The 16,907-nt window shown below is 41.5% G+C and overlaps 2 protein-coding genes across 4 annotated transcripts in view; one reads left to right on the top strand and one right to left on the bottom strand.

Moving 5' to 3' along the window:
* The first annotated feature begins 322 nt into the window (after positions 1–322).
* LOC307073053 (signal transducer and activator of transcription 1-alpha/beta-like) lies at positions 323–10,939 on the top strand. Its single transcript, XM_079732730.1, has 24 exons — positions 323–691; positions 1,145–1,275; positions 1,524–1,668; positions 1,974–2,072; positions 2,518–2,571; positions 2,830–2,908; positions 3,307–3,401; positions 3,987–4,138; positions 4,309–4,461; positions 4,566–4,652; positions 5,106–5,165; positions 5,253–5,282; positions 5,395–5,482; positions 5,607–5,648; positions 5,877–5,960; positions 6,291–6,392; positions 6,742–6,874; positions 8,264–8,304; positions 8,841–8,917; positions 9,054–9,190; positions 9,726–9,902; positions 10,116–10,164; positions 10,345–10,567; positions 10,800–10,939. The coding sequence occupies exons 2-24, from the start codon at positions 1,145–1,147 to the stop codon at positions 10,863–10,865; spliced, it is 2,304 nt and encodes a 767-aa protein (XP_079588856.1). The 5' UTR covers positions 323–691; the 3' UTR covers positions 10,866–10,939.
* LOC307073055 (glutaminase kidney isoform, mitochondrial-like) overlaps positions 10,895–16,907 on the bottom strand; it is a 32,592-nt gene continuing 26,579 nt past the window's right edge. For 2 of the 3 annotated variants that reach the window (XM_079732734.1, XM_079732737.1), the window contains exons 15-18: positions 16,469–16,530; positions 16,304–16,380; positions 14,027–14,090; positions 10,896–13,530 (exon numbers count right to left, since the gene is read on the bottom strand). In XM_079732734.1, coding sequence (XP_079588860.1) covers positions 13,380–13,530; positions 14,027–14,090; positions 16,304–16,380; positions 16,469–16,530 — 354 coding nt within the window. In that variant the 3' untranslated portion in view covers positions 10,896–13,379. Of the gene's footprint in view, positions 13,531–14,026; positions 14,091–16,303; positions 16,381–16,468; positions 16,531–16,907 lie in introns of all 3 variants that reach the window. The other variant, XM_079732733.1, reaches the window with a different exon arrangement.

Genomic DNA, 16,907 nt, shown 5'->3' with positions numbered 1-16,907 from the left:
ACGGCATGACAGAAATGAGTCACTCATAAAAGCTCATGTTGTAAAAATGTTTTCACGATATTTTCATTCCCCACCAGAAAGTGTTTAAAATAATTGAATCTACCCTCCAAACGCTATTTATTTACCCAACACGACTTATTTAATGGACTGTTAAAAAAAGAAAAAGAAATTGTACGTTTTGTCTGCCTCTCCTTTTGTCTCCCTCTCCCTTACAGGGGAATTCATTCTCTGTTTCTCGAGAACCACGTGATCCACTCTAGTCGCGCCGCCTCTGGTTCCGCCCATTCAGAAGTGCGCATTCAACCAGCCTAGAGCGGTGGAATCGATCGACAGCGGTGGACGGTGCAGAGCAGACAACAAGTGGCCACCGATCTTACTGGGCAGCTCGGAATCAAGACGATAACTTGAACTTTAAGAAGTAGGCACAGCGCTTACTTTAGGTGTTGGGATTTTTTATTTTTTTTGTATAGCCTATTGAAGTCGTGTGAAGATCAGAGTGGAATAGGTGGGAGGACTTGAAGTACGTATCAGAAGGTACATCGTTAATAGTTCATATCAATTGTCTAATAGTTCATAAAATAGGCCAAATAGTTAATTAAACACCGGGGAACACCAGCCCACGGTGTTTGGACCAGGCTGTTCAGACTCGCAGAGAACGCCAATTGCCCATTGGATTCATCACAAAGCAAGGGTAAGTGTATTTATATTGGGAAATGAGAACGTCAGCATATTGAATGACTGCTGTATTAATAGGTATACTCAGATGTTACATGTGGAGAAATGTATTATCATCACCGCCGTAGCCTTATCAAAAAACCCGGAACTTTATACCCTAAGCACATTAAACAATACAGCACGGCTACAGATCCAATGCACTAACACCAAGAGTCTAGCGTGATTGTCAAATGTTAATTTGGAACAGTTTTACACATATATATATATATATATATATATAATAGAATTTAACAAATAAGATGACAACAGAATAGTTAAATCACTTTTTCCATTCAACTTTGATTGCCGTGACGTCAGACATAAATAAACGGGATAGTTCTACGAATTATATAGGCCTACGAATTAAGTGAATACGATGTTTCAACCTAAATTTAGACGGATTTGGATGTTTTTTCGTATTCGTCGTTAGATGGCCCAGTGGCAGGAGCTGCTTAACATTGACTCGGAGCATCAGAACCAGGTCATCCAGGTGTATGCCCACATAAACTTCCCCTTGGAATTGCGACGAATTGCAAGCGTCTGGATCGAGGCCCAAGATTGGTAAAGGACCCTTACGCCAAACACAAATTAATAAACATTTTATACGTATTTTGATTAAATATTTTTCAAATCTTTTATTAAGAATATGAACAATTCCTACTGGAAAAAAATGTAGGAAGGGCCGAAAGACAGACCCTTCTTAAATTGTTCCAGTAGGACACAAACAACGGAGTTGTAATATTTCATCTTTCTTTCATTTATGATATTTACAAGATTCTCAAGGGAATCTCTGTTTTGTGCTATTGCAGGAAATCGGTGGCAGAGGATGAGAGACATGCCAGGGCTTGTTATCATGAGCTGCTGCACCAGGTTGAAGAACAGCACAGCCGTCTTGTGCAGCAGAACAACATTTTAGGGGGACCCAACTATTTACAACTAGTAAACAATGCAAGGGTAGGCCAACTCTGTTTCACATGTTGTCAAATTGTGTCCTCCTTGCTCTTACCAGACTATATACCTTCAAGCAAGGATATGTAGCCTGAGTTGTGTAATGTAGGAATGAATGCGTATTTGATGCGTAATGCAGTTCCCCTTTTTGGAGGCTAGCCAGTGGAAAATAAATGATCAGCACTTGCACTTTGCGAAAGACTTAAAGTTCAGCAAATAAAGCGACAGGGCATCGAAGGGGCAGTTGTGGGTGAGTGGCGCTGGGGCTCCGCTCGGCCTATCTTAAGAGCCGTGCTGTCTCTTCCTCTCAGGCCCTCTTCCAGGCGGACCCAGTGGACATGGCAAGGATCATCTCTCGATGTCTGTCAGAGGAGCGGAAGATCATTACATCAACTAGGGCGAATCTCCAGGTCAGTGCGGGCAGTTTGTGATTGGTTAAGCCAGAGATGGAGCTACCCCATATATTATTAAGAGCTAGCTGGTTGATGGGTAGCCCGATGTGAGTTAATCCCCCGCTCACCCACCCGTCTTCTTATTTATCTTATTGAGGTGCCCTGCCGCCCATATTATTATTTGTATTTATATTGTCAATATAAAAAAAACACGGTTATTATTATTTTTTTGCTTGGCTTGGATGGGTAGGCTGAATTGGCTGTCTGAAGGCTGTTTGAAGACTGTGGACACTGGGGTTCAAACAAGAACCTTTGGGCTGGGAGATGAATATGTGATTGAATCATAATCGACTTTTGTTCCCTTTTCTTATAGAATTTTTTTTTTCGGGACACAGTGATTCATTCACTTCATGGGATCACGGCAGGTGTCTGTTTTTAAATATGTAAACATCTCTTTTCACAGGAATGCCAGATAGAGCTGGACGACTCCATCATTGAACTACAGAAGAAAATTCAGGTAGTATTTTGGATCTATATAGACACAGACTTATGTAAATATGGTTGTGGAACCATCAGATTTTGAATAGGATACTGTCACTAGTTAGGAATTATATTACAGTGGTTCCAAAACTTAATTTGGCCTGTTACCCCATTTTTACAGATCTGAACATTAACCCCAAGGTTGGGAACCACTGTACAACCCGTTTTAAACCAACCATATTATTCAGTGTCTAAAAAAGATTTTTAATAACCATGTCCTTTTCTTTTGGTGCAGATGGCTGATTTGAAAATCAAGTCAATCGACGAGCAGTTCGGAAAGCATGACTCCTTCTTGAAAGCGTGGCAAGACGAAGGTACAACAGGATGGAAAGGGGCTGATCTTTCAGACATCCATTATAAGGATAATAAATCAACTCTTAATGCCCCTTTCATTGCGACCAATTCCAAAGCACTTAAACAATTATTATGTTTACATGTACGCTAACTAACAGGTCTAAATCTGATTTAAGACAATCATTTGAATTGAGTAACTGTCATGTAAACACAAATGTGGTTAATGTGGTTAAGCTACGAGATACCTTGAACATCATCCAATGTTCATGTCATGTTAAACTATTAAATGTATGAATTCATCCTGCGCGTGGTCAGAGATTCAGCACTACGTTAAGCATGTAAACAGTTTCCGTACGTTTTATGATGGTTAGCGATTACTTGCCCTTTAATGCTGCGGTGTGTTTGTTGTCATCTCCAGTGGAGCAGCTGAATGGATCACCAGTCTCCCAGAAACTTCAGACGATGAAAATGGGCATAGACAGAATGCTTGAAGTTCTGAATCAAGCCCGACTGGTACACACACACATTGGTTTTACTTCTCTGATCTGTGTGAACCTACTTTCCTGTGGAACTTGAAGTGACCTCAACCATTTGGTGTACACATTGCCTCTTCTTATACAGCTTTACATCAGAGGAGCTTAAAGTATTTAGAAGCACACTGTTCTGGTAATTTAACCTCATAGTGGGAATGTTAGTCAGTATCAAAATGCAGACAAATCGTTTCCACCAATTTCCCTGCATAAGACGCTGTAACATTGCCGGTAAAAGTCTAGCACGTAACTGTTAATGGCAAAAGGACACACACACACACACACACACACACACACACACACACACACACATAGATATAACGGTATTGCCAGTGCTTTGTGAATGGTAGCTCTCTGCTAAAAAGGCAGAAAGTCAAGTCTTGTGAGAAGCCGAAACTGCTACCTTTAGCGAAAAACTTGATCTGGCATTTCACGACATTCAGGTGAGAAAGGGCCTTTTGTGCAGCCATTCCAATATTGATGTATATGTCAGCTGCTTTGGATAAAAGCGTTGGATAAATGTTAATGAAAACGTATGAACCTATTTGTTTGTCTGATGGCTGTGCAGGACGTGTGTTACCTGATCGGGAACACGCTGAAGCTGGCAGAGCTGGTTGTGTCCAGGGTGGTGGATGAGGAGCTGAACAGCTGGAAGGTCAGACAGCAGCAGGCCTGCATCGGAGCTCCAATCGACACCAGTCTGCACAAGCTGCAGAACTGGTACTTTACATATGTTCATGATGACCTGGGGCTGTAATTTACTGTGATGACTCTGAATAAGCACTTGACCATTTAGACATGGGGCTAGTGTTAACTTTGATGACTTTGAATAAGCACACGTCCAAGCATACGTGTGTGTGTGTGTGTGTGTGTGTGTGTGTGTGTTTCAGGTTCATGGTGGCTGCATTAGCTCTGGACAAGCAGCTTCAACAGCTGAGGAAGCTGCCAGAACTGGACCTGCATTCTCCCCCCACGGACCTCCTGTCTCTAAGGTCCCAGTGTGAGCAGACCGCGCATTGCCTGTTCACAAGGCTCCTGAAAAAGTGAGGACTATATATATTATATAAGTGGCCTGTGAACAGGGTCTCGTGCTATACCCTTTTCTTGGGAGTAAATAAAGTAACTGAGGGGTGGTGTTGCCTTGCAGTGCTCTGGTGGTGGAGAAACAGCCCATGAGCTCTGCTCAGAGACCTCTAGTCCTCAAGACTAGCGTGCGCTTCTCAGTCAAAACAAGGTAAGGGCTGATAAGTACCCTGTCCCATCCTAGTCTAGGTGTAACTAACAGACTAGTTTAGTGGATCACAACCATGGTAGCTTGGCAGAGATATCGTTGAACAAACTCATGGTACAATATCCGCACAATACAAAGCATTGTGTCGAAGAATTTGGACGGATACAGCGATGGCTAGATTATTCACTCTGAGTGGGAATGATTTTCCTTCTGAAAGAATTATTACAATCATGTCAAATTGTATTGGGTGTACATGTACCCAACACTTATCTTACTTATCTTATATCTGGAGAAAAGATGTGTACGCCAGGACATCTCTGCAGCACTACTGTCTTTCAGTTAAAATGCTGTTATAATTGTACTTAATTATAACTTTACTCTTAACTGATATCTATAATATTAAGATTAAAGAGAGAGAAACATAAAATATTATATTTATATACATTCCTTTCCCAGGTTCCTGGTGAATCACTCCTCATTTAATTGGACGCCTAAAGTTACTCTGATATTCGACAAGTACGTAAGAGGCCTTATAGTATACAATCTTAAGTCTTTTGTGAACATGCGCTTTGTCATCATTTCACATGCTATCTTTTTTTTAAGGGATTTTGATGAAATTGGAGCTGGCAATGGGTAGGTAAAAAGATAATGATAAAAAAATGGTAATCTATATAGTAATTAATACATCGCTTGATAGATTACAGTAGTGGACATTTCTCATCTATATATTTATGTGAATTCCTAGTTTCCGGAAGTTCAACTTCAACCAGAAGGGAGTGAGTAAGCTGATGGATGCGGAGAAGACAGGCTTGGTGGCACAGTTTGAGCGCCTGGTATTCTATTTCCTCACTATATCGCTTGGTATTTGTTTGTTCTGTGTAATTCATTCAGGACGGAAGTAAAAGAAGAATGCAATGGTATAATATGTTCAAAATGTGTTGTTTTTCCCCCCTCAAGGTACTTGTGGAAGAAAAATATAAAAGCAACCGACAAAATGAAGTACGTTAAAATTCTGTCCTACCTTATTTTGTAGCTTTTAAATGCATGCAAAACACATCATTAATGTTTGTAAAATCATTTTGACCCAAGGCATGATTTGATCCAAGACCCTTAAATATATAACTTGTTTTGCCTTCACTCTATGGTTAGACCAGGGTTGACTCCTAACCTAGCCCAGGGCCAAGACAGGGTGTAGCCCAGGGCTAAGAAAGTGTCCTTCTTCCCCAGAGTCTCCTGGCCGTGACCGAGGAGCTTCACTTCATCACGTGTGTGATGAAGCTCAAGCTGCCAGGCCTGACGTTGGACGTAGAGGTGAGAACGCTCAGTGATTTCTGGCTGTAATTTAGGATGGGGTTAAGAGTTAGCAAGTCATGTTTTTGATGGAATCAAGTCTGGTGGAAAGGCATCACAACAAAAATGATTGGTACCGAGATTGAGCTAATCCTAGTCTCGCAAATCGGACATTAGATGAATAGTCCTACAAGAGATGGAAAACTCTCCGTAACGGACCAGGGAACGAGGCGTGACCCCGCCCTCTTCAGGTTTTTGGTCTCTGTGCCGTCTCCCCAGGAGCTTTCTCATGATACATCCCTGGGGTTTCACACTGTTTTCCCACTGTTTCGCCCTTCTTGATTGGTGCAGACCAGCACGCTGCCCCTGGTGGTCATCTCCAGTACCATCCAGGGCCACGGGGCCTGGGCGTCCATCCTGTGGAGCGCTATGGCGGCGGACCACCAGCCAAAGGTTGGTCTCCTTCTGGTCACTGTGCGACCGGCTAAAGGCTGCTGCTCGGCTTTATTCCCTGCTTCCGGCCTCATAAAAGAAATGAAGAAAACAAAGAAAACAAACAAACAAAACAACAAAAGAAAGGGTTTTCCAAGCATACAATATTTGATCTGGTCTTCAACCAGCGATGTTCCGAATGATAGGAAGTCATGCTACAACGGCACTACGACATCCTACGTTACAAAGGTTTACAGAAGGGTCTTCCAAGGTGCCGGTGGCTGACTGTGTTGGGTAACATTATCTGACAGGTAGACGTCATCAGTATAAATAGTAGCTCCGTCACCATCCTGGGTTCTTTTTCCTGTAGAATCAGTTGTTCCTGACCCCGCCCACTGTAACCTGGCCACAACTGTCGGAGGTGCTAAGCTGGCAGTTCCAGGCTATGGGTGAACGGGGCCTTGATGAGCAGCAGCTAGCCATGCTGAAGGACAAGTTTGTGGGTGAGTCCGCCTGGGAAACGTTAGCTTGGCGACGCCAGACGACTTGCAAACGGCAATTAGTCTGGAACCTCTTGATTCGTTTTCGATTTCCGTCTGCACCCGTTGCAGTATGCACCCGCAACGGGTGCATGGCGCAGCGTCTCTGGACGCAAATGGCTAGGCCTACAACCAATCATAGCAATGAAACGGGTGACGCAGCACTGAGCGACGAGAAAAAGACTTCTTTCTGCTCAACAACGACTTTTAAGGGCAGTCATTTGTGCTTATTTTCTTGGAAAAATAACGTCCAGTTCTTTAAGCACTGTCTCGATAGCGTAGTCCAGTGTTTTTCAACCACTGTGCCGCGGCACACTGCTGTGCCGTGAGAGATGGACAGGTGTGCCGTACAAAATGATGCGAATTCACTTCATTAAGTAAAAAGTATATATATTGGTCTACTCCGTGTAAGCCAGTCTGAGCCGGGTGTGCGTGGTCGCGCTGTTGGTGGTATGCAACGTAAAAACTCCCATATGCCTGTTGGTGGCGGTAGGCAGCACAATTAATTGACAGATATGCAAACAATAAATTACAGATGAAGTGATTGATGTGCACGCGAGTAACGCAACGAAAACATGGATAAATATTTGAAAAGAACCCACTCCTGATCAAAGTGCCCCCATAACCAATCCAGTCGATGAGCCCACAACAAGTGGGGTTCAAAAGAAAGCAAAAACGGTGAGCTCAAGGCTGTACAGTGACACGTATCTGTCATTTGGTTTTTCCTTTAGTGGGGATCCTGTTGCACCGTGTCCGTTGTTCGTAGTATGTGGGGAGAAGCTTTCAAACATTGCCATGGTCCCTAGCAAGCTTAAGCGACACCTGCAAACCAAACGCCCATTCCTCCAAAATAAGCCTTCTGACTATTTTGTTCGTAAGCATGGAGGGCTTGGAGGGCATTTTATTTTTTTAAATAAATTTCCCGTTTGATAACATGTTGGTGTGCCGTGGGATTTTTTCCTTGTCTGAAGTGTGCCGTGGCACAAAAAAGGTTGAAAAACACTGGCGTAGTCAACAGACCGTTCTACATCAGCGGCAGCCAACTTTGTTGTCGTTGAAAACGCCTCCAAGGCGCCTCCATCTGGTTGCTAATATTCTGCCATCCAACTCGTGATCATAGGTTAAGCCCACCTCTTTCAAACCAATTCACTTTTCATTTAGAATGAAAAGGGATGCCCCATTAAAGATGATTACGGGAGGCAATCGTATCCCGATCAAGCTATCAAACCGTTCGTTAAGGGATTATGTGGCACAATGTTAACACTTTCACTTTCTTGTCCAGCAAATACGATCTGAGTCTGGAGATTAATTCACGCATTCAATCTCACATGTGTCGTACTGCTGTTTCCTCAGATGAGACCGATGGCCTTGTCACCTGGAACAAGTTCTACAAGGTAGGTTGTTCTCATGTCCTCTTCTGTTGAATTTGGTTTGAGATCATAAATTTGTCGATTTCAAGAATAAGCTCTGGCGTACCACCTACAGTATCCTGGTAGTACGCGTACCCCAGGTTGGAAAACAATGAGATAGGCTATGTGGCTCGAGATAGACTACATACGTGTTTCAAATGATAACTCGTGTTTGAGGTCGACGAGGTATAGCCACATGAAATGTTTGCCTGCAGAGTTAACCCTTCCTGGGATCAAACCGATCCCACACTTTGGATTTCCTGGCCTACTTAGCCTACTTTCTAGTAAAAACCGCATGTCAACCCTTGTTTGTGACCATGAGCGTCGCCAATTCCTGTGTTGGTGGTTTCAAAGGAAATGGCCTCCAGCGTTTCATAGAAATAGTCCAGCCATACAGGATTGAACGCACATCTCAATGATAAAGTGACCTTGATACCTTTCAGACTTCATACCTCTGTGTTTTTGTTTGTCCTGCTATTGCTATGCTAACCCTTGTGTTGCCTATGTCTGTCTGCGGCCAGTGTGACGCCATCTGGGTTTGGATTGAGGGCATTCTGAGCCTGATTAAAAACCACTTGTTGTCGATTTGGCGTGACGGGTAAGAGATCTGCAGAACGTCGCTGGATCACACTTGCACCTCAAATCATTCATATTTTGAATGAATACAGTTCCATATTGGGAATCACAGCATAATTATTGTTTGAAAAATGAAAGAGTATTATTGATATCATCAGGCACATCATGGGCTTCATCAGTAGGGACTCAGCCATCATGCTGCTGAAGGACAAGCCCGCCGGAACCTTCCTGCTGCGCTTCAGTGAGACCAAGGAGGGAGCCATCACCTTCAGCTGGGTGGACCGCTCCACCGGCGGTACGTCCTGCCTCACCCCGAAGCTCCCGTAGGGTGTACTGGCAAGAGCCTATTAGGGCTCAGATTTTGATCGCAATTTCGATTTTTACGATCTCCTAAACGATCTCCAAAACGATCTCCAAACTAATATGATCGAGTCTAAACTATGATTTATTTATTTAGTATATATTTTTTATTCATTAAATGTTTTATAGAAATTGTAGAAAAAGCTGGATATATATTTGTATTTATTTTCGATTATAACATTCTCTATTTCAACATTTTGTGTATTTTTTTAAAGGGTAATTTCAAAGTTCTCTAGGTACAAGCCCTAGAGTGTATTAGAATTTTCTACTACCAGCCGAACGGTCGTCCTCGGTTCAAATGTCCTGCAGGAAACCTTGAGCAGGGGACCTTAACCCCGACCTGATCGTTAATGTGTTGAGATTATCTGAAAGCTGCGTTTGAGGAAAGCGACTGCTGAGTGACATGATGACATGTCAACGTCACACCGGTGCCCGGCCTCTCCTTTGACCTCTGCTTGTACCACCATCAGCGGCCCGCGTTCACGCCGTGGAGCCCTACAAAAAGGAGCTGTCGATCAGCAACCTGGCCGACATCCTCCGACACTACCGTCTCACAGACCCCAGCAGCAGGAGTGTGAACCCTCTGCTCTACCTGTACCCAGACATCCCAAGGGACCAGGCCTTCGGGAAGTACTACACCAAACCAGGTAGCACTGCTAGCTTCCCCATTCTGGCCACACAGCCAATCAGCTTTTGTCTCAATTCTTCCAAAAGTAGCGCTACGATATTACAGTAAAACGTGTAGCGTAACACACTCCGCTTCTTGATTCTTATCCAGATAAGCAAGGTGCTAAGATCAAATCATGGGAACTGAAAAACGATGTACACGTTTTCTGACCTTTGACCTTTTCTCACCACAGCAGGAAACACTGATGGCTATGTGCTAAGGAATTCCGGACATTGGTCAGTGTAAGTGACATAAAACACATCTAACTTTCGTGATAAACCCTGCAATGAGCAGGATAGTACAATAGTTAGTAGGTAAGCTGTATACTAAAGACCAAGAAGATTTGCCCAACAAAAACAAAAGCTTCATAATCGCAATGGACTAAATGGTAAAAGGATGTTTGGCTGCTTGCTGCTCTCCAGGCACCCTACTCCACCTCCTTCACCTGAGGAGGACCGCAGCATGGAATCCAGCCTGAACAACATGGACTCCAGCATGAACAACATGGATTCGAGCTTGAACAACATGGACTTCAGCATGAACAACATGGACACAAGCCTCAGCAACATGGAACCCAGCTTCAACACAATGGACCCCAGCATCAACATCAACAGCATCATCAGAAACATGGACTTCTCCACTGAGGTATTTTAGTTGAACTCCGCCGAAAAAGTAGAATGAATGCTTTTTGATTTTTGTTACATATTCGTACATTACACTGTATATAAAGAAAATCTATTCTTAGTCTTGTCCACCCAGTAGTTCTGAAGTGACACACATTTCCTAGCTGGGATGAAAAACCAAAGTATTTAAACGTATCTTATTGTACACTGCATCGCACCATTTGATTAGTCCTTTATTTTGCTTCTGTCCCTAGATGGAGCTTTTCCCTGAGTTGTCTGACATGGGTGGACCACTGCATGGATTCCAGCCCCTCAACTAATGAGCCGCTGTCAGGTGTGGAATGGACCGACCAGTGCGACCGTTCTCCGTGGTGATGACCTCATCACCTGTCGCCCGTTTTGAATTCGTTCAACTGAATGCAGCCATTACTACCAATGATCAACACACACCTCTATGGGTTGCTGTACGTCCGTAAAAAGCTGCTTTGTAGAAAGAACAACATTTTTGGGGTTAACCATTTAATTCTATAAAATATACCATTCTCTTAAATATTTGTATAAAATGTTTCCATTTTAAGGGCTGTGCATTTTTAAGGTTCTTAGAAACGTTTAAAGTAGGCATCAGAGCCCAAATGGACCGCAGCACTACAATAATATTATGTGCTATTTGCTTCTTTTGCTGTCTGAATATATGAATGTGCGGAAAGATTGAAATAGGAAGTGACTGACAGGCTGTGGTACTCCATATCATCTATAAATCCTCACATCTCCTGCTCGCTTCGTTATATCGTAGGTGAAGCTTTAAATGTGCCATCTGAAGGTTTCTGATAAGGTTCTCTGGTTAGATTGATTTCTATGTATTATTTTAACTCTTCTTGAGACAGAAAAAAAACAAAGGTGCAATTTAGTTTTTGTTTATTAAAATAAACGTTGAATATATGTTCCAAAAGCAAATGACATCTGTACTGTACACTCTTTTCAGGAACTAAAAACAAAGAATACTGTACATCTAACATTCTGATATTTCCGTCTCTTATTCAGTTTGTTATTGTGTAATCATCCAAAAATGTCACAAGCCAATTATCAACGATACAAAACATTGTTTTTACTTACCATAAAACAGACAATTAATTTAAAGCTACAAGTTCAAAATAACATTCAGATGCATCTTTAACGCCATAGATTATATTAACCTCCAAAGACGTACATTTTAAAAGGTATGGCTGCACAATATCAACTATCAATTTTGCCTTAAAACAGAACGCAATTAATGCATTTAATAAGCTTCAATGTAAGATATTCTGTAATACAGGATTCACAATTAACACAATGTATTTGTTTTTAAAGTTGACCTTAACAATTTTGTCCCCATCATTTCACTCAAGCCCAGACATAACAAAAGCTAGTTACAAATGTAACATAGTTATGCACATTCATCTAGTAAACACACATACACACCATTTGATACACAGCAGTGATAAGAGACCTTGTATTGCCATATTGCTAGTTGTGATCAGAATCACATCTGCAGCGTAATGTTGTCCATGTAGCCCTTTTTGTTGCGCTTGACTTGCTAATTTGGTTCCCGATTCCAGAATTCAGGAAAGACCGTTTCTTACTGATCAAAATATGGAATTCAAACCACGCCAGCTAATTGGTTCTCATTCTTATCAATTTCCGAGTTGTGTTTGGTTCGAGGCAGGTCGCACGGACAAACCAAAACCGAAAATGGCATCTTAAAGTGTTTACAGTTTATTCAGTGAAAGGAATCAGTTGCATTTGCCAAATGTATTGATAAATAAATATTCAGGGGTTGTTCATTGTATTGCTGTATTACAGGAGAGTAAATTAAACTGATTCTAAAAGTGCTTGTCCTCATTTTCTAGTACTGCTGTTTAACAAATATTCTTTTCTAAGGTATATACCTCAGCTGTGTCTGTTTCAGAGCATAACTAAAAGGCACACCCTTAAATGACTAATACACATGGAATGTTAGATCTACGCACTAGTGAACAACAAGTTTAAATCCGGGACTGGTGTTTGCCATCCCTGGGGGAATCTGATTGAACAGATAAAGTAATATGTGTACTTCAAAGATTTTTTATTTTTTAATCAAGTGTAGGTCCAAATGTTAAATGAATTAAATACAGCAATTTCATTCTAGATCAAGATTTGATGACGACTTGAGCAGCTTACACAAGGGCATTTCCCTTATAGAAGAAACCGACTTCATCTGGTTGAATCCTGGTTAACTTGCACATCTAAAAAAGCAGTGGAGTGCCTGTATTGCACGACAGAGTGTACGTGAACGGGCAGTATACAATACGAAACATCAGACTGCTGATATACGGGTGTGACAAAGCTACTGTTTAGTTGACCCACTCTAGAACCGAATTTCGAAGAGGACACCGATCTACATCGTGATAGTTCAGTGGTTCAATAACAATAAATATGTACTAATCTTATATAGTTTCATAATAGTGTACAATAACTTTCCAATAGTATTGGTGCATTTCCTTCACACATAAAAAACGTGGAGTTAAAGGTCACATCTGAAGCAGAACACATCCAGGAAAACTATAACATTACTGAAAGAGAACTCATGACAAACTACAATGTATATTATATAATAGCCTCTATTTTTAACCAGTTAAACCCTGTCAAACAAAATGATAAACGAAAAACGACCAACAACGAACATTCGTCTTCTCTGAGAGAGATGGACCGTTGTTGTGAATACAGACCGACTCCAATAACCCAACACTCATTTGGTCCATCTTACTGCGATATCTCTCGGCGCTACAGCGCCGCCACCTCGTGGCCCGGGGGTGGTACTACAATAGACCGTCTAGGTTTTTCTCCGCACTCTCCTTGGCGTTTGTGTCTGATGCGATTGGATTGTATTTCTCGTGGAAGTCCTTCAGGATAGTGACAACATCGTGGTGGCCAAAGTGCAACGCCTCTTCCATTGGAGTGTTTCCCCACCTGGGGTCAGGGGAGATGGCCAGGATAAAAACGCTAATGTTAATAATATGCTATTGTAAAGATACTCATATTAGTCCCATCAACTTGGACTTTAACTATTCATACTATATTTAATCACACGCCCCTATTTTGCAATTTTCCTATCTCAATATTTCATATTAAATTTGTAATATTCCAGCATCTGAGAAACTTATTGTTACATAGTTTAGTTCCATCTAGATTATTTCTGTGCAAATACATAATTTTCTGTGTTTCACTCTTTTATGTATATTTATATTTTATATATTAAAAAAACACTAAATTAACTGTTCTTCCCCTTTGCAGATGGTGTTTGACTCCCTACCAAAAGATTTTTGCCGATACCTTCTGTATCAAAAAATGTAAAAGCTTCTTCGGGTAAAAGCGACTGCTGAATGACCTAAATAGAGAAATCAACAAACGCAGACAGACAGGAAGTGGACGAGGTGGACAGGAAGTGGAAGAGGGAGGGTCCTACCTGTCTTTGGGTACGGGGTTCACCTTGCACGCCTCCAGCAGGAAGCGCACAACCTCCCCGTGTCCTGAGAACAGCAGAGACACAGTTATGGGATTTCAGGCCAACTTAAGCCCCTATCAAACATGCAGTCTTACCCTGCAATTTTCCGGTAGATTTCCTGTATGGGGTCGTGTGTGAATTTAATCAGAGAGCGATAGTCTAGGTAATGTGCACCGGCAATTTACCTGCCCAATACCTAGTAACATTTGCGGATCACTGCCTGTACGGCTGTGTTGTGTAGGAGAGAAGTCACATTCCCGGTAGGGGAACGTAAAGGGTCACGTTGACGCAAGACACTTTCACTTGGAACGAGCAAACCAATCACAAGGCACCGCCGGGGAAGGTCATGAAATCGCAGGCTTTTTGTGTGCTGTTTTTTCTGGGACAGGTTACAAAATGAGGGAGCTCCTCCAAGTCTGCGGGTTTTACAGTCCCTCCAGAAAAATGCGGCATTTTTTTGTGATTGTTGCGGCCAAAAATCCTTGATTATGCGGCACGTTTTCTTAAAAAATGCGATGAAATATGCGGCACATTTATGCAATTTTATGCGATGAAATTGCGGGAACTTGCAGAAAATGCAGCTTTTCGATGACGTTCACGTCGCGTAATTATGTCACTTCATAACGTTCCCATGGCAACAGGGCGAAATGGCTGCTCTTGTGTGACGTAAAGGCAACATTTTTCAACCTTCTGCTAAAATATAGGTAACTTTTTTGCAACGAAAATGCGGGGATTGTGAAATCATGCAAGCCCCGCATATTTTGCGCAGAAATCGGCTATTTATGCGGGGAAAGTGCGGCATATTTGAAAAAATGCATTTCTTTGGCTGATTATGCGTTGAATTATGCCAGTGGTATTCACTATTTCTTTCAGGAGAGCCGCACTGACAGGATGCCGTCAACAGGAGAGCCATTTTTACCGCAAAGTATCAAAAGCTATAAATCCAGTCATAAATAAGTATGCCTGCTTAATAATATGTCCTCCCTGAAGCAGTGTTTCCCACAGAATTTTGTGAAACTGTGGAGCCGGTCCTTAGCGGGGTCCGGGGGCATGCTCCCCCGGAAGAAAATGTGGGACCTTTTAACCTGGAATGCATCAATCTGGTGCACTTTGAGAGGAAAATTAAGACTTGTGTGACTGTGTGCTATTTTCTGGAATAATGTGGAGACACTGGGTCACATAACATGGAAGCTATTGAAGAATAAGTTAATAAGAATAAGTCCATCCAAAGAGCACATTCTCTCTTGTTATGCAGGAAAACCGCCAATCTGGCAATCCCGCTGTCAGCGTAGAGCCGAGCAAGTTTAAAAATATTTTCTAGACAAGGCTATATTTCCACCTTTTAATGCCGCTGTTGATTTATTTTTTAAATAATTGTTTGTATTGTTTTTTTAAATATCTGTATTCACTGCATGATCATATCACTGTATATTTTTACCGCCATGCAAGCCGCAAATAGAGGCTTGGCGAGCCGCATGTGGCTTGCGAGCCGCGCAATGAGTAATGCTGAATTATGCGATCGCATAATCGCGTTTTTCTGGAGGGACTGGTTTTATGAGGAATGGCATCTGATGAGGTCGGTGTGTGTGTGTCCGGTGAACGCGACAACTAAAATAATCAATCAGTAATGATGATGGATTATATCATTATACTCATATTATAATAATTATCATCATTATAAATATTATATAATATGTGTAATGCTATATGATAATTATACATATTATATCATAGGTATGATGATTATAATTATAACTATATTGATTATTAGGGCTGGGCATTGCCCTCACAATTCAATTCAATTCGATTCTTTAGGTCTTGATTCGATATCGATTCGATTCAATTTGATATTGATCCAATTGCTTCGATATCAATTCAATAATGCGTGCAGATGACAAAAATACCTAAATATTATTTAGAATTAACCATTTCAAAATGAATTAAACATTTCATTGTGCTTTAACTAGCAAAAAGGGAATACATTGTATAGTATTGTTCCTGAGCTAAACTTGCAGCATAAAAGTAATAATCACAACATGGACAAATGTAAAAGGGCATGTACATTTAGGCATACTCGCTTCTAGATTACAATGACTGAGTATGCTTCTTTTTTGTCTTATGGAAATAATCGGTTTAAAAAAGAATCTGTATCGAAATTGAATTGAGAGGAAATAAATTGCAGTGCATTGATGAATCGATATTTTTACCCAGCCCTATTGATTATGATAATTTAATTACCTTCTGCAGCTGCCACATGAAGAGCTGTCCTGGAGTCATAATCCCTCTGTTCCATATCAATCGACGATAAAGCAAACCTACGCAACCACAGACACACTTAAATCAGACTTCATGTTGCCGAGAAATGGTATAGATATTTAGAATTAAGGGTTAATTCCACCTCACCTCCTGAGTGCAGAGACGTCTCCAGTGTAGGCAGCGAACAGCAGGTTAATAACCGACTTGACCTGCATGGGGCAACAGAGAGCCATTTGTAGAGAATAGTTTGAATACAACTCTTAAACAAGAAGTCCTTCTCTGTATCGTCCAGCAACTGGTGGAAAGTCGTCATCGTTAGTACAAAAAAGAAAGATTAGTGGTTATAAAGATGAGAAGAGTAGGCCTAAGTATTAAATGTCAAACCAGGGCTTTCAGCAGGTTGATATCAGTTTAATCCGTATGAGTTGGCCTATGCTTTGGATGTTAAGTGACGGTTCAATTACCTTTAACCACGTCAACTCTACCTGTTTGCTCTGATTTAGACAAGTTAAAATTAGGCTTACTCAAGTATGAATATATAGGCCTAGGCCCTATATATATATATATATATATATATATATATATA

Source organism: Pollachius pollachius (genome assembly GCF_949987615.1).
Source record: "Pollachius pollachius genome assembly, chromosome: 3".
In the NCBI taxonomy this organism is placed as follows: Eukaryota; Metazoa; Chordata; class Actinopteri; order Gadiformes; family Gadidae; genus Pollachius; species Pollachius pollachius.
The sequence above is the reverse complement of the archived record's forward strand: the minus strand, read 5'-3'. Positions and strand labels throughout refer to the sequence as shown.

Excerpts from the sequence above, each read along its gene's own strand:
- LOC307073053 (XM_079732730.1), top strand. The coding sequence starts at position 1,145 with ATGGCCCAGTGGCAGGAGCTGCTTAACATTGACTCGGAGCATCAGAAC. Across the intron at positions 5,961-6,290 it reads GCCTGACGTTGGACGTAGAG|ACCAGCACGCTGCCCCTGGT; the intron begins GTGAGAACGCTC and ends TGATTGGTGCAG. Across the intron at positions 10,165-10,344 it reads AATTCCGGACATTGGTCAGT|GCACCCTACTCCACCTCCTT; the intron begins GTAAGTGACATA and ends GCTGCTCTCCAG.